The following is a 22,895-nucleotide window of genomic DNA, read 5'->3' as shown; positions in this document are numbered from 1 at the left end:
TCGTTGCTAGCTTATTGTGAGGCTTAACCTGCTTCTTACGCTCTTAGTTTAGATAATATCGTTTAAAAAAAATTAATTGACGAAAGACAAATTAAACATAAACAAGCCATGCTTTATGAAATGATGAAATTCTAGAATGTGGAGATGATACAATATTGTTCATGTCCAAAACTATGTCGTTTTACGCTTTAATTCGATTGATCAATTAGAATATATCTAATTATACAGCAAGGCACTGAAACTTGGAAAAAGAGCAATGATTTTGAATTTATTGTATTCAATTTGTTCATTCTTTACCAACCTACCAAATCGTTTGCCGTGCGTAAATGAATTAAGAGAAACATTATCCACATAATCAAAAGGCGTGGAGAATGTACTATGATATGGACTTTTGACGTTGTCTCCCTTGCTTTTATGAATCTATGATTTCATCCTGATAACAGTATATAAAGCAAGCTTAACAGCTTGTGATTGTGGGGTTGTAAAGCAAGCTTAACAGCTTGTGATTGTGTGGTTGTAATAGTGACAAGTGTAGTCATCTTGTAATCATTGTGATAGTTTAGAAAGTAGTCAATCTAGTTAGATATATACTCTATATAACTATCATTGTAATAATAAGAAAGTTAGTGAAGTAAACAAATATCTTCTCTGTATAAAATTCTCTTTCTCTCTCTTCGAATACTCATTTCTTCTTCTGCAAGAATACATCTCTTCTATACCTGTTGGTATCTTTACATGGTATCATTCGCCGGAAAAGCTTCGTGCTTGACGGTTTCTTGATCTTGGTTCTTCTGCTTCCGCTCTGTTTCTTCCATTTCTCGATTTTTAGGGTTCTAATTTCCCTCTTCTTCTCTGGTTCTCGGTGCTTGTGATATTGCACGCCAGGTGTTTGATCTTTTGTCTCAGTGACATTTTCTTCGAGTTCTTGATTCCTATTCGCTCATGGTGACTGCTACACAATTGCAGATTCTTCGATCTCCAATTACCTCTCCCGTCTCATCAGTTTCATCTTCTGTTTCTGTGAAACTTGATGATTCAAATTACCTCACATGACATTTTCAGATGGAGCTTCTTCTCGACGGTCATGGCATTATGGGGTTTGTAGATGGTACAAATCCTTGTCCTTCGAATCTGAGTGATTCAACTGAGTCTTCCAGTGATTTGCATAACAGTGATGCTTTCAAGATTTGGAAAATGCATGATCGGGCTCTCATGCAACTCATCACTGCCACATTATCTCCTTCTGCGATTTCGTGTGCTATCGGTAGCAAGAGTGCTCGGGACTTATGGGTGCGTCTTAAAGAACAATTTTCAATTGTTACTCGGGCTACAATTTTTCAGATGAAATCTGAGTTGTAGAATATTAAGAAAGGTACAGATTCCATTTCCTTGTATCTTCAACGCATTAAAGAAGCTCGTGATTACTTGGCTGCTGCTGGGGTTCTGTTTGCTGATGATGATATTGTGATTTTAACTCTTAATGGTTTGTCTTCTGAATACAATACATTGCGGTCCATTATTAGAGGCCGGGAGAATGTTATTTCTATGAAGGATCTTCGCTCACAATTGCTTGCTGAAGAAGCAATGCTTGCTAATGTTCCTGTTACTCCTTTCCTGTCTGCAATGGTAGCTAGCAATTTGTCTGTTTCATCTAAGTCTTCTCAATTTGAGGCCAATTCGACTCATGATAATTACTCCAATACTGGTCTTTCCTCAAATGGTGGTTCGTATGGGTTTCAGGGAAGCTTTTATCAGTATAATGGGTCTGGTTTCAAGCCTACTTACAACAGGAACAAGGGTAAAGGCAAGTATCACTACAATTCCCGGTTTGGTAATGCCAAGTCTGGTTCTTTTCATAACAATGCCCCTGGTATTCTTGGTTCCTCTCCACCAAAGGCACAAGGGTTTTTCCAGTCTTCTTGTCAAATTTGTGGAAAATTTGGACATCTAGCTGTTACTTGTCGGTTTCGAAATACTGAGAATTCTATTACAGAGGGTTGCCAAATCTGTGGCAAAAAGAATCACAGTGCCCCTTTATGTCATTTTCGAAATGCCAAGCTCCAACCTCAGCAAGTGTCAGCTATGCATGTTGCTGGTCCATCCTCTGTTCCGAGTGCTAATTCTCAACAGATTTGGCTTACAGATTCTGGGGCTACATCTCACATGACTGCTGACCTTAATCAGTTGTCGTTGGCCTCTCCATTTCCTTCCAATGAGACAATTCAAACTGCTGGTGGTGGTGCAGGTTTATCAATTTCCCACATTGGTTCCTCAACTTTACATACCTCTTTCAAACCACTGCATCTTAATTCAGTCCTATATGTTCCTCAACTCACTCAGAATTTGTTATCTGTGCATAAATTGTGTCTGGATAATAACTGCTGGTTAATCTATGATGCTTTCTGTTTTTGGATCCAGGACAAAGCCACAGGGAGGCTACTCTTCAAGGGACATTGGATTATATCATATTCCCCTACCAGTTTCATACCGTTCTTCTTTACCAAAAGTACAAGCTGCTTTCCTTGGACAACATGTGTCTTCGAGTCTATGGCATAGTAGATTAGGCCACCTATCCAATTCTATAGTATCTGCCATATTATGCAAATGCAATGTATCTGATATATCTGATAATACGTCTGTGATGTGTCACTCTTGTCTAGAAGGGAAATTTTGTAAATTGTCATTTGTTGCCTCTGTCTCTAAGTCCCTGCATCCTTTTGATATTGTTCATAGTGATGTATGGGGTCCCTCCCCTTGTAACTCTGTAGAGGGTTTTAGATACTATGTGACATTCATTGATGAATGCACTAGACATTGTTGGATATTTCCTCTCATCAATAAAAGTGATGTTTGTTCAACTTTCATTGCCTTTTACAATTTTGTGTTAAATCACTTTGCTATTTCTGTTAAAACTTTACAAAGTGATGGGGGAGGTGAATATATTAGCAAGTCATTTCAACAATTTCTTGCGTCCAAGGGTATTAAACACCAATTTTCATGTCCATATACCCCTGAACAAAATGGTCTAGCTGAAAGGAAGCATAGACATATTGTTGACACAGCTATCACGCTTTTGCAAACTACTTCCCTGCCTCCAAAATTCTGGTCTTTTGCATGCCAAGTTGTTGTCTACCTTATTAACAGAATGCCAACACATGTTTTACACAACAAATCTCCATTTGAGTTGTTGTTTAAAGATGTCCCAGCTATCAATCATCTTCGGGTTTTTGGACGTTCTTGTTTCCCACTCTTAAAACCTTACAATTCCACCAAGTTACAGCCTAAAACAACAAAATGTGTCTTTTTAGGTTATGCTTCCAGATACAAAGGCTACTTATGTTATGAAGTGAGACATCAAAAAATGTACATATCTAGGCATGTTATTTTTTATGAGAGTGAATTCCTTATGCCATGTTGTCTTCCAAAAACTTAACTTCATCATCTTTTACTCCTCTTTTGTCACCTTCTATTTCCCTGCCTTCTGTCACACATGATAATCAGGTTGTCTCCATATCATCTACATCTCATTTGCCTACACTTGAGTCCATTTCTACCCCAACACATGCTGAATCCATTACTGCACCGTCCATACAGTCTGTGCTTCCTTCTTCCCATGTGGCTGCAGTCCTGTCCTCTGGATCTCATCCTCATGATAAAACTGAGCTTTCTTAAGAGTTTGAACCTGAGAGTTTGCAAGTGGTTTCTTCTCTTCCACCTATGAATACACATGCTATGCAGACAAGATCCAAAAATGGAATCTTCAAGCCTAAAGCTTTTCTCTCTAAAATTGGAGCTGACATTCCAATTGATTTAACTCAGGTGGAACCCTCAACATACAAGTCTGCCCTTTCATCCTCAGTATGGTGTGCAACTATGACAGAAGAGCTCTCAGCTTTGCATTCTCAAGGAACTTGGTCCTTAGTTCCTCTTCCTCCAAACAAGAATTTGGTCGGGTGTAAGTGGGTATTCAAGATTAAAAGAGATGCATATGGGAACATTTCTAGATATAAGGCACGCCTTGTTGCCAAAGGCTTCAATCAAGAAGAGGGTCTTGACTATGGGGAGACCTTTAGTCCAGTTGTTAAACCTACAACTGTGAGGTTAGTTTTGGCTTTAGCTGCACAATTTGGTTGGTCTTTAAGGCAACTCGATGTGAAGAATGTTTTTCTTCATGGAATTTTACAAGAAGAGGTCTATATGTCTCAACCTCCAGGTTTTGTCGACTCCCAACAGTCCTCTCATGTTTGTAAGTTACATAAGTCTCTATATGGCTTGAAACAAGCCCCAAAGGCTTGGAATGAGAGGTTTACCAATTTTTTGCCTTCTTTGGGTTTTCTTACAACATATTCAGACTCCTCATTATTTGTGAAACATGTTGGCAACTCTGTGGTCATTCTCTTGCTATATGTGGATGATATAATCATCACAGGCAGTGCTACTGCAGCTATTACTGATGTTATACAGGCTTTAGCTCAGGAATTTGATATTAAGGATTTAGGACTCCTTCATTACTTCTTAGGAATCCAAATTACTTATCATTCTACTGGTCATTGTCCCATGGAGTCTCATTTTCTTGCTGTGAAGAGAATCCTCAGATATCTGAAAGGCACGATGGATTATGGTGTTCAATTCAGCAACAGAGATTTATGTTTACATGCCTTCAGTGATGCTGACTGGGCTGGGGATCCAAATGACCGACGGTCAACTACAGGTTTTGTGGTCTATTTGGGGTCTAGTCCCATTTCTTGGTCTTCCAAGAAACAAAATACAGTTTCTAAGTCCTCAACTGAAGCTGAGTGCCGAGCACTTTCATCCACCACTGCAGAGATTGACTGGATCAAGCAACTTTTGCAGTTTCTTCGGATTGATGTTTCATGTCCAATCACTCTATTCTGTGACAATATGTCTGCTATAGCCCTGGCTTATAATCCAGTTATGCACCAAAGGACAAAGCACATTGAGGTAGACATCCATTTTGTTCGAGAAAGGGTTGCCAAGAAGCTGCTTCAACTTCAGTTTGTTTCTTCCAATGAACAATTTGCCGATATTCTCACCAAGGGATTGTCTACTCCATTGTTTCAAACACATTGTTCCAATCTCAGGTTGAGCAAACCTCCTCCTGTGATTGAGGGGGATGATAACAGTATATAAAGCAAGCTTAACAACTTGTGATCGTGTGGTTGTAATAGTGACAAGTGTAGTCATCTTGTAATCATTGTGATAGCTTAGAAAGTAAGCAATCTAGTTAGATATATACTCTATATAACTATCATTGTAATAATAAGAAAGTTAGTGAAGTAAACAAATGTCTTCTCTGTATAAAATTCTCTTTCTCTCTCTTCGAATACTCATTTCTTCTTCTGCAAGAATACATCTCTTCTATACCTGTTGGTATCTTTACACATCCAAAGGCTATAACGGAAATATTAGATAGCCAAACAAAATGAAAAACTATTCGAGGTGGGTTTCGAGTGATTATATTTCAAAATTGGCCTAATCGGATAAACGGTTCCCATGGTGATAAGGTAATCGGAAAGTAGTTCTCGTGGTAAAAAAAAATTAGGATTTAAACCCTCGTAGTGTAGTCCGTTAACAAATTTAGTCCAAAAGTGATTTTTCCATTAAAAGTCTGTTATATGCAAGGGTAAAAATGTACATTGACGTGTTCCTTTTTCTTCACAGTCTCATAGAACACGGGAGTATTTAAAACTTCAAAAGCCATCATTCAGCCAAGAAAATTACGACATCGCCCAAGTATTTAAAACTTCAAAAGGGATCAAGTGCTTAAAAAAAAATCACTTGTGAATTTCCTTGTCTCTAGCAACGATGAGCTAGCAATAGATCATAAGTGAAAAGAATCGAATTCGTTTTTCGCAGGTTAAGCCTCAATCCTAAATTATATAGGATTGGTGCTTTTGTCTGTTATGTAATGTTTATTAGGCCCAATGTCTATTCGTCACCAATAGATCATAACGTGCCTGCGAAGCCTGCTGCTTCGGAATCGCCCAACGTTGGAGTTCCGCGTTGCCCCTTGTATCTGGGTCTGACACCGCTCGGCATCACGTGCGTAAATGTAATGTCGAGCGCGAGTTTTCTTCTAAACATGTTGTGGATGTCTGCTTGGGCTTTTCACCTGGTTCAGGACCATCTATTGGATACATAAGTGCTTCTGCTACATTTTTACAATGGGGTATTGGAAAAAGCTGCCCAGCGTTAACACCTCAGATTCTTACTTTGTCGCCTAAGCAACCCCATGCCGGGCAAAGAAACACGCCATTTCCCTCGACCAGTTTTCGCTTCTTGTTCGTGACTTTTTTATTTTTTGAAATCTTGCAATTGTTGAAAGGCTCTTTTTCTTCTACAACCTCTATTAGATTAACTTGATGGTGATCTAATCATCTTATATTATATTAGACTATGTATGGATTCACCAACATGAAATGTGCGACCAATCACAATGGCATACTCATGGAAATGCCACTCAACAACAATTATTGTTTAGAAAAACTCATGACACTAGCCCTAATACCAGCTTAAGCATTCGGGCCTAATAAACATTACATAACAGACAAAAGCACCAATCCTATATAATTTAGGTAAAACCTTGAGATTAAACCACTTGAAAAACGCTACAACATTCTTAATTTCCACACAGAGAGAGAGAGAGCGAATCAGTGACATTACTTGGATTCGCTTCGCTTCAACCACCTTCTCCCATATCCCCTTGTAGCAGTTCATAGCTTCACAAATGCAAACCTCTGACTCCGCTTCCATAGCAACAACTACAATTTTGACACTAACCTCTGGAATTTTAACACTAAACTCTCCAATAATCGGGTTAAACTTTGATTCCCGTCTCTGAAAGTAAAATGAAAAGATGAAGGGACAAAAAAGTTTAGGCTCAGAAATTAGTGGATGGCAAAGGGACAGCCACTCATTAAATACTCAAGTAGCAAATGTATCAGTGGGTGTTCTAGCATCCCTCAAACAATTATTGATGTATTCTTGACAAATCAACAAAGACTACCTGATCCAAATGTCTCCACTCAACGACATCCTCACTTGCTGCCAGAAAAAACAGCTCATTGTTTATCTGCAATGGGACAAATATAATGACATATGCAAATATAATGGGAAAAACATAATTAAAGCCTAAATATGTTCATTTGAAGGTTAGAATCAAACCCAGCATGATGACATTTTGCGTACATCTCATTATACCGTTCCCAAGCTTCATGGAAAGACTCGTTTGGCTTTTGAGAGAAAGCCAATATCTCTTTCTTGAGTGCAAGAGTCTTGGAAGAAGGAAAAAACTTATTGAGAAATTTTTCTTGCAATTATGTCCATGTTGTAATGCTATTGGCAGGCAGAGAATGCAGCCACACCTTGGCTTTGTCCTTCAAAGAGAACGGGAACAGGCGTAACTTGATAGCTTCAGAAGAGAAACCTCTAATTATGTTGTTGTCACATGCCTCAATAAAATTTGCCAAACGCATGTTGGGATCACTGTTTGGCAACCCATGAAAGGATGGCAATATGTTTTGGATGTGAGGTTTAATTTCAAAGGTTGTCCCATCTTTCACATATGGATATATAATGCACCTTGGCACTGCATTGACTCTCGCTCCCAATGAATTTCTTAAAGGTTGACCTAGGTAAGGCTAGGGCCATGTGTGCAACTGGTGCCAAAGGTTGGAAAATAGATGTGCTGCTCTCGGGATCACGGAACAAATCCTTAAGAAAAGTATCACCAAGGTTGGAATCTTGTGCTAAATATTTTTCTCTAGCTAACTTCCTTGCACTTCTCTCTGGTTCAGGGTCGTAAGAAATAAGCACTTGATTCTTGGACCTTGTTGCAACCACCATATACTACACCTGAACAAACAACAGAAATATTAAGCCACAATAAAAATAAAAGTAAAATAAAATAAAACTTAACAGAAACTAACTAAACAACAAAAAGGAAAAGAAGGTAAGTAAACCTAGATGCATAAAAAACATAGTTTATGCAAATTGGCAACCACTAGTTAGTTAAACAAAGACAAAAATCTCACACTACACATTCATTGCACTTAATTAAAGATCGAAACTCAACTAAATTAATTGCTGTTTTTTTTTTAATTTTTTTAATGGCTCAAGCAAGTTCAATCTCCTTAGGGACTGGTATAAACAATTTATGAGCTTTTGTGTATTTAACTTAGTTAACTCTAAGAACTATACTAAATTCAACGAAACTAAATACTATTGTACGTGACTTAAACAAACATCTAAAAAGGGAAATGGCTTATAGAAATAATGATTCAACTAAACAAAATAAGTAAATGAGGAAATTCAAGTGAAAATAAATGATTGAAGAAAAATAGATTGACAATATGCTAGAGTTCAACCTTTACCAACAACACTCATACGAAGCTCTTCCAATTGCTTAAGCAATCGAAAACACATATGCTTTGAAGGTTGAGTTTTCCTTGTGTATGTTTTACTTGTGACATTCAAGTTAAAACGCATACCACTACATGCAATTTATCCATGACATTTGGATTAAATATAAGCATGAATGATTCATTAATCTTGATGAAAATCCTTTTGTTAAACCATGTAATCGCTAAGAGTATGATATTTACCTTAGGAGAAATTACAATCCTCAATCACAAGAAGTATAACCAATTTTAACGTGACATTCATTCAAAATTGCATCCAATGACTTTTCTAAGCATCATAATGGTGATCAATCATCAAGACACATAGATAGTTTAATTTAGAGATTGAAAATATCAAAGCAAGCATGTAACAACACTTAAGCAATTGAAAGAGAAATCTACGTAATCATGTTGCGGCTCATGGCCTCACTCTAGCAAAAAGGAAATTAGTTATACATAATTATTTGAATACATAAGAAATTATCCATGAAAAATCAAAGAAAGAGACAACCCTTTTTTTTTACAAGGAAGCTATCTCTTGAGCTCTCCGATCCTCTTGGAGCTGCAGCATCCCTTCTGCTTTCTACTATATTGCTCCTGCAACTCTGTCCGTTCCTCTTCTTCTTCTCTGCTCTCCCTTCTTTTACTCTCTGCCGTGTGTTGCCTTAAACAAAAGGCAATGATTTTTCAAAGCACCAAGGCCACAAGTGGAAGGCCATCATTGTTATCCCCCTTCTTTACCTTATTTTATTAGACAAAGGAATAAACAGCCGTGTGTTCCACTTTCCTCCTCCAAAAGCTTCTGTTTTTCTAATGCTACAAAGGCCAAATGAGTGGGATTGAAAACCCATTGTCTGCCGAGTGATGATGACAAAGTAAAGGACAAAACAAGTGCCTTTACTTTCTTATTTTTATTAGCCAAATGGAGTGGGCAGATTTGGCCATAACGTTTAGTAGACCAAAAGTCCTTAGATTTCAATGAATGAGATGTCCTTAGAAAGCTTTAATTATGTACTTATCTCTTGTGCAACCTTCAGATGTCCAAACTGCCTTGTCAGCACGCTGACCTGTCTTTATTTTTAAGCTGGGAACAATTGGCTGGGAATTTTGAGCTGAAAATTTGATATGATCATCTTCGATCTCTTGTGAATCAGCTCCAACTGGAATCACTAAAAAAATTCCAACGTTTGCATACTTTTCCACCAAACTCAATCTTGCTGCTCCTAGAAACACAAAATGGCAAAACTCATAAATACTCAAACTTCCAACTAAACTAGACAAGAAAAGAAATATAAAAAAAGGAAAATATATAGTATAAATATTGGTTCATCACAAACAAAACCACGGAAAAACAAAATCCAGTTCTCTCATGTTTCTGCACCGAATTAAGAAACAAAAAATGAAACAACATCAGGAGAACTCAACTTCTATAGTCCACGGGCAACAAGAAAATTAGCAACCAGAGAGAGATGCATATAAAGAGGCACAACCCACCGAACAGAAAATGCATATTCAATATCGCTAGCTAAACATTCACCCCAGTTTAGTTTTTGATTGAATAGTCAACAAAACTGATTATAAGGAACCCTAGAACTAAACTGGAAGTTAGCAATATAACATGTAAAAATGTCAATGTTCAAACTATATTACAATCACATGCAACTCATACTTTTGGACACAAAACCAGGCAAGATTTATATATATATATATATATATATATAAAGAGAGAGAGAGAGAGAGAGGAGGAGAAATGGAGGAGGAAATACCAATGGCGACAAGTGCACATGCATTGTCCGCGTAAAAAATATGAGAGCTATGTCCTTCAAATGTGAGTTCTTTTCTGTAAACTCTCTCTTGCAAGGATGATGCCATTGTGAAATGCTACTGTTTAATTTGACTAATGTTTCTAGTTATGAAAACCATCTGAACCACAGAAAGCATGCACAAATGTTTCCAGTTACGAAAACCAGAGCAATTGAGTAGAGATTGGACAGGGAGATGTTGCCCAATCAATCATTGACAGTAAAATTGAGTATCAAATTACCCAAACCTAGTTTGTATAAAAGAGAAGAGATAGCTAGAATGACATAACTCAGAAATGCAACTTGTCACAGTCGAAAAACAGTACTAGATCAAAACTCCTCTATCATGACTAAAGAAAGCAGGGACGAAAAAGTTAAACAGATGAAAAGGATATTAGCTCCAAGAGGAAAGCCAAGACCTAGTGGCAAATTGGAAAATTCAACCCCAATATTACGTAACCTGAAAGGCTAAATTAGTGAAGCTCTCGTAAATCCTGGACGGTCAAGAGTATATAATTAAGGAAACTAGTATCTTTAGCCAAAGAAGCTTATTAGAACCAAAGCTCCAATGGGAAGACATGTGATTGCAAAATTATAGCAGATTTTATCATTTTGTCTGAATTCTCGCAGCAGAAATATAGATGCAGAAGGAATTTCTTGAAGAAATTTAGAGTACTTTTCTTGATTAATTCGAAGAGAAAACTGACTTTTCAGAGGAGAGATTTGTGCAGAGATAAGAGCAAGGAAGAAGAAATCTTATGACACATTTCATCGAACATCATATATGCAAGATTCAAGATTGCTAGCTAAATTTAGAAAGATCAAAGAAGAACGCATACCAGAGAACAACCAGAGAAGATTGCGGAAGCATAAAGATATCAGGATCGAAGAGAGTCCTCCATCGCTGGAAAGGATACCACGTAAGGATGATGAAACTTGAGCTTGCAGGTCATCAATGGAAGCACTGAGATTGCAGAAAGTAGAGAGAGAAGTCGAGAGAGAGGGAGAAATGAGAAATGCTTCTGGTATATTTTCACTGTGTTCTGAAAAACAAGGACTTGCCTTTTACACAAGTTACATTGCCTACTCTCCAAGTAATCTCTCTCTTAACAAACATAACAAACTTGACAGCTTTAACACCTAATCTACTGACAAGTGGCACCATCTTGATCATCGACTGAAGCTTGATTCTTACATCCTTTAACACTTTTAATATTATAATTCCTTTGCTGAAGTCTCTAGAAAAGTTTTGTCAAATGTGTGTGTAGACCATGGGTGCTCGACTTCCACTATAGTATTTTCCTAGAAATTGCGAACCGCGTGTAACAACCCATCTCGATTTTTATCGGAACGAAAGAAGTATTTTGTGAAATTGCATCTTGAGCTAGATCTTTTCTTTTAAAATTGTTTTTGGGTGTTCTAAATATCATATGGTCCTTTCCGCTACGAGACGTAAGGATAGATTCCGGTCCGTTCCAGACGACGGTTTGGTATTGGCATAGGGTCTGGAGTGTATTTCCTTTCGCTATTTAGCACAGGGATGGGGAGCCGGCATAGGGCCTGAAGTGTATTTTCCGCTGACTGTCTGCTCAGAGATGGAGAGCCGGCATGGGGCCTGGGGATTATCAGACAATTCACTAGTGATTATTATATATACAAGTTATGATTTGACGCATTGCACGGCATGCTAGGTTTCGGAAAACTTATGTTTATCATGATATATATGTGTTTTCATAAAACCTGGGGGTTAGTATGTTTATAACTGTTTTATTATATATATAGCAACTTGGTCCACTCATGTTTGTTTTGCGTCCCCTTCAGGACTTAGAATCAAGGCATACAATCCCGACGTCAAAGCACTTCCGCAACGGCATCTTCTAGTTCTCTCAGTGTAGGACCCATTCTTTTATTTTTTTAATTTTATATTATTTCTTTTAGTGTTCTAGTTAGTTGTATGCTCTAATACCAATCTGACACGCCCCAATCCCGAAATTATTTCTTTTAGTGCTCTGATACCAGGATAAGCACGTGCTGGCCGACACTTGAGAGTGACGAAAGCCATTTATTGAATGCAAACGCTGAGAATAAGGAGTAGATAAGACTTAGAAATATAAAAGAATAATGAATATGCATTTAAGGAAGAATTTGGTGTAAAGTTGACAGCCAACGGTTAAGGAACTTGACTTCGTTTACATTAATTGCTTTTCTTGGAAATTCCTCGGTAGCAGACGTTGTTCCCACTAATTCCCAAAAGGAGTTGCAATTCTTGTTGCTATTGTAGTTGGACTTGGATGATGAAGATCCAGTCTTGTTTGGATAAACAAACTCCTTGAACTTCACCTAGGTCTAGTACTTGGCGGTAAACCCTAGCTCTTTGTTCGCGTACTTTTCGGTAGAGGTGAACTTAGCTTCTTGCGTGTAGTCCAACTGATCAGTGCTATTGTCCATTAACTGTTCAGCCTTGTAAATTTTTAGTGTAATGGCTTAAGACTCTACCATATTCATTATTGTACGAAGATTGAGCTTTACTTTGAACTTCTCTGGAATCATTGAGCTTTGGTTTGTTCAAGATCATCACTTTAAGGTAGCCAATCGTGTCACTGCATGCATACCCAAGCTGTTTTGTTTCTTTCTTCGTCATTCTGTTGATTTAGAGGTTCTATGTTTAATTTTTGAACTTTGAAACATGTTTATATCATATTTAGGGCCTCGTATTTAGACCTCGTATGAATACTCGGGGGACTTAAATATAATTATGTAATAAAGGAAGGGGCAAATATGTAATAAATGAGAGTCCTTATTCTATAAAAGGACCCCTCACCCTCCCAATTAGGGGAGGCCTCATTCTCACCCTCAAAGGCCATTTCTGGAGCCTTCTCACCCCTCTCACATCTCCTCTCATTACATAAGTTCTCTCCTTCACCTCTCAGATAAATACATAATCAGTGTGGACGTAGCCCAAACCTTGGGGTGAACCACGATACAACTTTTGTTATTTATATTTCTTGCAGATTCAAGGTCGGATTTACGCTGTTCCAAGACCTCCGGTTTTGTGCATCAACATTTGGCGCCGTCTATGAGAATCGACACGAAAAGCTATGTCGGTTCTCTCTCAATTTTTCACCTCCGCCGTGAATCTGTAGAAACTTGGGATCAAAATCTACGCTCATTCCACATCATCGTTGAAATCAACCCAGCTTTTAAGTTCCAATTCTCACCTGTTTCTGTGAGGTTCATGAAAAGATAAGATGTGGAAGAAAATCTCTCAGAACTCAAAGTGGTTTGTTAGTGATGAGGAGGGAGATCAAAATCAAAACTCTGGTGGGTTCATCATCGTGCCCAGGCCCACAAGCCCAATGCTAAAACAACAAGCCTCATCAGTTCATTTCTCTCGGTCTCAGTCTTCCTCCCATGACCCACCTGGCCAGCATCCAGATCTTGTGAGTTCGGGTTCACCATCGTTTCCTTAGTTGAGAGAAGTTGATTGTCAACTCCGCCTCCGCGTCCCTGCCTTTCAGATTTGCAAATCCACTGACGGCGACGTCAATGTCACCATCGTCGGAATGGATGACGCTACCATCTCACTCGGAAAAGCTATCTCGCAGATCTTGAGAAGTGGGTGGTGCAAGAGATTATGAGAATTCACAGATCTGGTGGAGGAAAATGGAAATGACGGCATTTGAAACAGTGGGTTTTGATTTATGAGAATTCGCATAATCTGTTCTACGATTTGATTCAAAGAATTTCCACTTACGTCTCCTCTCTTGATTCCACTTCTTCCTCTTCTGCGACGACGAATGTGAGTTCGGGTTCGAATTCCGTTCCTGGAGTCCTTCCTCACCTGCCCTCTCGTTCGTATTCTTCGATTCCACTTCTTCCTCACAAAAAGACATGACTGCAGCAAGCCCATCATCAGAGGTGCATGATGTTTCCTGGAAGAGGTCAGATGATTCCCATCATGAATGCATTTGATCTGCCTGCTAAGTGTGCAAGAAGTCGTAGAAATGGAGGTATGGTTGCCATTCACGCCGCCGCGAAACTTCCTGGGCTGCCGACAAAAATCGGCCTAAAACCGCATTCAGCGAGAGCCTGTTTGAAAACATGTTTGACAGGCTCACGGCTCACTGACCTCCATGGAGGCGAATCAGGGCAACAAGCTTCCCTCCGCCACCAAAATCGACGACATCAAGACGTGGCAGAGCAACACATTGACAGAGCACCACATTGAAACTTCCCTGTTTGGAAGGCGGACTTGGCGGGTAAGGGAAGCAGCAACAGAAATTCTCTTTGCTCCGGCGCGCCAAGCAAACCAGAAACTCTCTAGAAACGCTAAACCTTAGGCAATTCAATCCACCAGGAAGCAGCAGCAAGCATGGCTTTCCACACGCCGAACTTGGAGTGCCAGATGTACGAAACGCGATACCCGGATGTTGACATGGCGGTGATGATCCAGGTGAAGAACATCACCAAAGTAGGCGCATGCGTCTCTCTCCTCGAGTACAACAACATCAAGGGCATGATTCTCTTATTCGAGCTCTCCCGCCGTCGGATTCGGAGTGTCAGTAGCCTCATCAAGGTCGGACGTATCGAGCCCGTCATGGTCCTCATGGCCAACAAGGATGGAGAAAATGATAAGGTTGCTGTTATGTTGGAGTCCACCAAACCTGCCACATCTACCAATGGAAAACAGGAAGATAAGCTTTTTTTTTTGCTTTCTTTTTATCTTATTCCTTTTGCATGTGGCAGACAACACAAAGGATAAAGACAAAAGGTGGAGCAACCAACAACATCAGCATATGGAAACATGCAAAAACAGCCCTTTGTTATGGGCGGTGCTAGTGGGGCATATTCTAGATTCCTTTTATCATAATCTGACCGATGAGGAACTTAAACATGTACATGAGTACAACTTTGACCATCCTGATGCATTGGACATCGATAAACTGTTATCTTCAATTGACAAGTTGAAGCATGGGCAAGCAGTAGATATTCCAAACTATGATTTCAAAAGTTACAAAAATAGTATACTTGAAATTCCCCCGCTTTGTTGATGCTATGGCACAACTTGATGGCCCAGATCGGAGTGTACCCCAAGAGCACCGCCTAAGAAACAGAGTAGGTACCACCGGCGACCCGCACTTCCAGTTCCTCTCATCAGCTTTTCGGCCAACCAAATTTATGCTCTGCCTTGCAACGCAAAAAAAAAATGTTCTTACTAAAGCCAAAAAAGATATCCACATTGTCATCATGCATGTTCCTATTTTCTGAGAAAGCTACGGGAAGATCTAGGGGGAAGATAAGGGTTTCCTTACTTTAAAACGATGTAGTTTATTTTTCTTATCTTTCAGAGACATCTATATAAACCCTATCAGAGGGTAAAAAAAAAAAGGGCAAAGCCCAAAACAAATGGGTTGGCATGTCGTGGAAGGCGAAGACCCATAAGCCCGAAATAGCACCAACCTGGTCATCAAAAGTACGCCCAGTACTCCACAATTATTCAGCAACTTAGTGCTATTACCAACAACTAGGTGATCAAAAGTACGCTCAGCACTCCACAATTATTCGGCAACCAACCGCTATTACAACCAACCAGGTGATCAAAAGTACGCCCAGTACTCCAAAAATTATTCGGCAACCTGCCGCTATTACCACCAACTAGGTAATGAAATGTACAACCTGTACTCTAATATCATTTGGCAACTAGCCATTCATGCCACAAACCAGGTGATGAAATGTACAACCCGTACTCTCCTTCATGCCACCAACCAAGTGATCAAAAATACGCCCAGTACTCTAAATTATACATGAGCATTACTCATGTCATTCATACATAAACATTCATGAACATCACTCATATCAATCATACATAAACATTCATGAGCATCACTCATGTCAACATCCATGAACATCACTCATGACAACATCCATGAGCATCACTCATGTCAATCAACATAAACATTCATGAGCATCACTCATGTCAATCAACTTCAAAAGCTTCATTTACAAAGCTCTAGCTTCAAAAGCTTCATTTACAAAAGCTCTAGCTTCAAAAACTTCATTTACAGAGCTTCAGCTTCAAAACTTCACTTGCAAAGCTTCACCTACAAAGCTTCAATGCAGGGTATACAAATACCACCTCCGAACAACCGCCACTTCGGCCCATACATGAATTCAATTTGAAGTCTCCAGCCAACAAACTCTATTGACCGAAGACTTGGGGGACTACATTATGTACCATATATTAGGCCTCATGAAAAATACTTGGGGGACTTAGCCCATTACTTATGTATGGAGGAGCGAGCCCTTATTCTATAAAAGGAAATCCCTCACTTTCATTAGAGATCACTCATTATTCATGTACTGAGGAATGAGCCCTTACTTTATAAAAGGGACTCTCTCACCATCATTAGAGAGCAACGCTGCCAACTGAGCAACCGCCTCGCCGCGAGCATCACTCCTAACCCATCACTTATGTATTGAGGAGCAATCCCTTATTCTATAAAAGGGACTCCCTCACCATCATTAGAGAGCATCAACTCTAGCCCATCATTCATGTATTGAGGAGTGAGCCCTTATTCTATAAAATAGACTCCCTCACCTTCAAACGCTGTAAGCCGAACCAACCAAGGCAACATAAGCCACGAGCCGAGCAGCCTTACAGCGTGTGCTACTTCTAGTTGAGCGTCATTTCAGATTGAGCACTGCCTCATATCGAGCATTAGTTCAAGACAACATCTAGTTACTTCGGCCCACACATGGACTGAATTTCAAGTCTCCAGCCAAAAGACTCTCTTGACTGAAGACTTGGGGGACTACTGTTTATACCATATTTAGGGCCTCGTATTTAGACCTCGTATAAATACTCAGGGGACTTAAATGTAATTCTGTAATAAAAGAAGGGGCAAATATGTAATAAGTGATGAGTCCTTATTCTATAAAATGACCCATCACCCTCACAATTAGGAGAGGCCTTATTCTCACCCTCAGAGGCCATTTCTGGAGCCTTCTCACCTCTCTCACATCTTCTCTCATTACAGAGATTCTCTCCTTCACCTCTCATATAAATACATAATCAGTGTGGATGTAGCCCAAACCTTGGGGTGAACCACGATACAACTTGTGTTATTTACATTTCTTGTAGATTCACGGTCGGATTTACGTTGTTCCAAGACCTCCAGTTTTGTGCATCAACAAAACAGCTCTCACAAAGTATTGTGAATTTCAAAATGTCTTTGACCTCGTCAAACCTCATTAACAGTTCTTAACTAATCTTGAGCTTAGACCTATTTCCTTTTTGGCTAAGAAACCAATCAACCTTACTGTAATAATTAACCAAATAATCATAAATAGTGACTTCTATTTCTGCAACTTCACCTTCCTTCGCTGGTTTGTTTCTCAATGTGAACTGGATCATGCCGGAACAATACACTGAGAAAAAAATAAAAATTTGTTCTCGGCATGGTTTCTCATTCAAAACCAAATATCTTTTACTTCAATTTTGAAGAACTTGTTTTGACCCTCAAATTCTTGAGTGTTCTTTCAGCTTTCTCAGCATGGCTTCTCACTCAATTAGTGAAGAATTCACGATCGATCGTTTTGGCAAAAGTGTGCACCCAATTCATGTCGATTCGGATAGGAACGTTAGGAGCATAACCTTTTCACAAGCTTACCAGATTTACCAGAAAAAATTCCAAGTGGATGTGAGGTTTGAGTTTTTTTTTTGTAAGAGATTGGTGAATATTGTAGTGTAAGTGATCAGCTGATTGCATCACTATCTTCACACTAAATTGAATGGTCACCACTCATTATCTTGCTGCAATTCATAACCATCATATCTTACTCTGGTAGACCTTTTCGATGATGTGTTGTGCTTACCTCAACGCAGCTTTCCACTACCTCACACCAGGATCATTCGGTTCATGAGCACTTGGGCATGAGGTTTGAGCGGTCTTTTAGTAAGAGTTGGATGAAGGTTTTAGTACAGAAGGTTAGCGGATTATGTCACCATCTTACTATAATTTATAGGATTCACATCGGTTCTTTTCTAATGTTATATGTTCGTTTCAACGCATCTTTTCACTGCTTCACTCCAGGACTCTTTTGTTTGTGAGTACGTTGTTGTCGAAACACTTCTAGCAGATCTTTTTGGTGCACTCTGGGATGGCACTACAGCATGGTCGAGGCGAGAATCGAATAATCTTTACACTTCTCTCGAAAGGTGTGTACTCTTTTTTGTTTTTAGGTTAATCACTTGAGAGTCCTTATTCTTTCCATCAACATTGACCTTGGTTGACTAGAAATCTGCAACTAAGCAAAAATAGAGAGGTGATTTGAGCACTACAACAGTTCCCAAGAGATACTGCATGTTGGGAAAGGTGACTTCTTGTTTTTTGCTTGCTTGGCTCGAGCTTTTGGGTCTACTACTAACATGGTAGCCACTTCTCTTAAATCCCAAGGTACAGTTTTCAAATGGGTTCTTTACTGTTGAAACTTTGGAGTAGTTGGTCACATTTGGAAGAACTGAGGAGGATTGGATGCTTGGTGCTGGATAAAGTTTTACGACGACAGTTTTTGTTTTGTTCGGTTTGAGTATGGCACTTTTGCGACATGGTACGAAAGTTTTTTACAGGCAACACTGGTTGGCAGAGGAGTATTGTTAACTGGTATTCGGAGGATCGAATTTACGATGTGTGAAATTGTGCACCATTAGGAAATTACTTCTTGCTTATCGAGACAATAAATGTGTGGTCAATATTGCGAGCGGCCGACTGTGGTATCGATAACTTATTCGTTGGGTTTGTTAAGCAAGTGGGCAAGAAGATCCGTCTTCAGCAGTTGTTGCGGAATTGTTATTCTTAGGACTCGATCCAAAGACACATCTATTCTCAAAATATGTGAAGTATGTATGCTTGAGCGAGGCCCACCTTCATTTTCAATTTTGGTTTTCAGTATAAGTATTTTAACTTCCTTTACTTTAGTTATTTATTTTTGTCGTTACAAATGTTTTGGGGGAATTAATTCTGTTTTTAGTTTTAAGTTGGGCACGAGTTTTCGACATATATGTTAGTACATATCTATTTTGACGTTATCGTATTTTGTGTACTTACTGTTGACCTTAAGCTATTTTGTGTTTTCGACCTTATATCTTATTAAAGTATGTTTCTACTTTTACACTGATGGAGAAGAAAGTAAGAGTTTGGAGGCATGATAGAGGATTTTGCAACCCGCTCGCGACGGTGTGACATATTATCTTTGATGCACCCACTCTGACTTGATTACTCTTTATACATATATTCTTCTTCCTATTTTTGGGTATTTTAGTTGAGTAAATGATTTTAAATTTTGAGGACGAAATTTTATTTAATGGGGGTAAATTGTAACAACCCGCCTTGATTTTTATCGGAACGAAAGAAGTATTTTGTGAAATTGTATCTTGAGCTAGATCTTTTTCTTTTAAAATTGATTTTGGGTGTTCTAAATATCTTATGGTCCTTTCCGCTACAAGACGTAGGGATAGATTCCAATCCATTCCAGGTGACGGTTTGGTGTTGGCATAGGGCCTGGAGTGTATTTCCTCTGGCTATTTAGCATAGGGACGGGGAGCCGGCATGGGGCATGAAGTGTATTTTCTTTTGACTGTTTGCTCAGAGACAAGGAGCTGGCATGGGGCTTGCGGGTTATCGGACAATTCACTAGTGATTATTATATATACAAATTATGATTTGAGACATTGCACGACATGCTAGGTTTCGAAAAACTTATGTTTATCATGATATATATGTGTTTTCATAAAACCTGGGAGTTAGTATGTTGATAACTGTTTTATTATATATATAGCAACTTGGTCCACTCATGTTTGTTTTGCGCCCCCTTCATGACTTAGAATCGAGGCATACAATCCCGACTTCAAGGCACTTTCGCATCGACATCTTCGAGTTCTCTCGGTGTAGGACCCATTCTTTTATTCTTTGAATTTTATATTATTTCTTTTAGTGTTCTAGTTAGGTGTATGCTCTAAATACGTTCCTTAAATGCATATTCATTATTCTTTTATATTTCTAAGTCTTATCTATTCCTTATTCTCAACATTTGCATTCAATAAATAGTTTTCGTCACCCTCGGGTGTTAGCCAGCACGTGCTTATCCTAGTATTTGGGGAATATCAGGATCGGGGTGTGTCACCGCGCATTGCTGCAAGATTGAAAATTTTACGACATAGTATGTTTAAAATGTTGAGAATACTGCATTTAAGAATCCAAAAACAGAACAAGCTCTGGAAATCGAAAACAAATAACCAAGACAAATCAACACCAAGAATTAATGTGGTTCGGCTATATGTGCCTACATCCACAAGACAGCAACAACAATCTTTCACTATATCAATAATGAGGACAACCAATAATCTTACCAAGTCTCTAGAATTAAGAACTTGACGATAAACCTAAAAGAATAAAAACAAGAAATACACTCTTTGTCTCTTTTCTTTTCTTTCGCACACACTTTGCCCTTACGATATTCTCTCACTCTGACTCCTTGAGTGGTATGCAATTTATTGTTTTGCTCCAATTCAAAACTAGTACAATAGCCCATTTGAATGGATATAATAAAGGTCTTCTTCAATAAGAAAAACCACTAAATCTTCCAAGTCTATAATTCTTAATAGACTTAGGACAATCAAACTCCTATTGATTGAACTTCTCATAACCAAGCTCCCCCTGATTAAACTACTCATGACGAGATTCCCCCTTATTGAACTATTCATAACCAGGCATGACCAAAATCTCCCTAATCGCAGTATCCATGACCAGACTTTGTCTGATCGAACATCTCATGATCAAACTCCTCTTGATTAGGCTCCCCCAAACCAAAATTACCATCGTCATTGGCAAAGGCAATTATAGACTTCTTTGCCAGAAAACACCGCTCATCTTCATCTTGGTCCAATCACATCAGACATACTTGCTGGCTTGCTCTTAACACCTTCAGTAAAGCATGTCCTCAATTCTTGATTTCCAGGTAACCCAGTTAAAGCGTGTCACACCCTTCATTCTAAACGGATATCAGCCAAACTAGGCTCTGATACCACTTGTTGAGAATATTGCGTTTAAGAATGGTAAAAACAGAACAAGCTCCGGAAATCGAAAACAAATAACCAAGACAAATCAACACCAAGAATTAACGTGGTTCGGCTATATATGCCCACATCCACGGGACAGCAACAACAGTCTTTCATTATATCAATAATGAGCACAACCAATAATCTTGCCAAGTCTCTAGAATTAAAAACTTGACGGTAAACCTAAAAGAACAAGAAATACACTTTTTATCTATTTTCTTTTCTCTTGCACACACTTTGCCCTTGCAATATTCTCTCTTTGACTCCTTGAGTGGTATACAATTTATTGTTTTGCTCCAATTCAAAACTAGCACAATAGTCCCCTTATATGGACATAATAAAGGTCTTCTTCAATAAGGATTGCTAATCCTAATTGAGATTAGTTATGAATCATTCTTCAATTGAGAAACAACTCCAATTGGGTAAACAACTCCACTTGGGAAGACCACTCCAATTGGGAAAACCACTAAATCTTCCAAGTCTATAATTCCTAATAAACTTGGGACAACTCATCATGGGCTGAAAAAAATCCAACATAAAACATATAAAAGATCATGTGCACAATGATTGTACACCTAATAGTCATGCGCTAAACACCGAACACCTAAATGTCATTAAACCAAAGTAAATTTCCACTTAATTGAGTTCTAAACACTTTAGTTAAATTAAAAAGAGCAGTTTAATTTGACTAAAACTACATAGAGGAAGAGAGAAAGACAGAACAAAGAGTTGTAGAAGGCTGTAAAATGATACTAGACCTGCATGTTGAATCAGAAAAATGTTCAGACAAATCTAAAAGCCAAAATTATTCACAGAATCAGTAAATTAATAATCAAAAAAGGAAAATTCATACAAGTTCATAGGAAATTAAACGTGTGAATCAATATTGCTATAAAATTAGCTACAAAGCTAGATAAATTCACACTAAATCAAATTAAATGGACAACACATAAGTTTACTTACACACAAACGTTTCAGTTCTTACAGTAGACATAAAAATACCACATAACGTTTTGTTATCCATAGAGACAAAAATGGTTCGATTGATATACTCCCCTTCCACGGTCTTTGTACTCTTTTTCCTACACTTTGTCAGCAAAAAAACAGAGCATATAACAATTAAAACCCAGATCAAAGAAACTAAAAGAACCAAGAGGGAGACCAACCTTGAGTTTAAAACATCAAAACTTCACTCCTAGGCATCGAACACCCATCTCTCTCTGCAACGGACACCCGTTGTCTTATCTCTCATCTCTCTGCAAATCCCTGACAAACGTACAGAAATACCAAAACGCCCTACAAGGATACACTTTTGGTATCTGCATACATATAAAATTTTTGCGGAACCAACTAATTTGCATAACCGCAACTGCAGCGCTAATTCACGAGAGATGAAATATTACTGTTTCCAATTTAAAAGTACGAAACTTTTATGAAAATAGTGTTTGGGTTAAATTTATTTTAATAAAAAATCATGCTATAACTTTATTTAATAAAAAAAAACTTAAATTTTAAGGATATTTGGCCAAAGGTCAATAAAACCTTCACTAATTAGCC

General features: G+C 38.5%; 1 protein-coding gene, 1 long non-coding RNA gene and 1 pseudogene across 2 annotated transcripts; 1 reads left to right on the top strand and 2 right to left on the bottom strand.

Moving 5' to 3' along the window:
- Positions 1-5,597: 5,597 nt before the first annotated feature.
- Positions 5,598-7,866, bottom strand: LOC126613757 (uncharacterized). Its single transcript, XM_050281349.1, has 4 exons — positions 7,603-7,866; positions 7,028-7,093; positions 6,685-6,858; positions 5,598-6,148 (listed from the first exon to the last, which is right to left on the bottom strand). Exons 1-4 carry the CDS (start codon positions 7,864-7,866, stop codon positions 6,098-6,100), a joined length of 555 nt encoding a protein of 184 aa, XP_050137306.1. The 3' UTR covers positions 5,598-6,097.
- On the top strand, positions 7,183-7,289 carry LOC126634123 (small nucleolar RNA R71; annotated as a pseudogene).
- A 794-nt stretch (positions 7,867-8,660) lies between the features above and the next one.
- On the bottom strand, positions 8,661-11,395 carry LOC126601273 (uncharacterized). The gene is made up of 2 exons (XR_007615710.1): positions 11,062-11,395; positions 8,661-9,643 (listed from the first exon to the last, which is right to left on the bottom strand). It is a non-coding gene; the product is annotated as an uncharacterized LOC126601273 (long non-coding RNA).
- Between the last annotated feature and the right edge of the window lie 11,500 nt (positions 11,396-22,895).

Source organism: Malus sylvestris, chromosome 1 (assembly GCF_916048215.2).
Source record: "Malus sylvestris chromosome 1, drMalSylv7.2, whole genome shotgun sequence".
In the NCBI taxonomy this organism is placed as follows: domain Eukaryota; kingdom Viridiplantae; phylum Streptophyta; class Magnoliopsida; order Rosales; family Rosaceae; genus Malus; species Malus sylvestris.
This window is presented reverse-complemented; position numbering and strand designations above follow the sequence as displayed.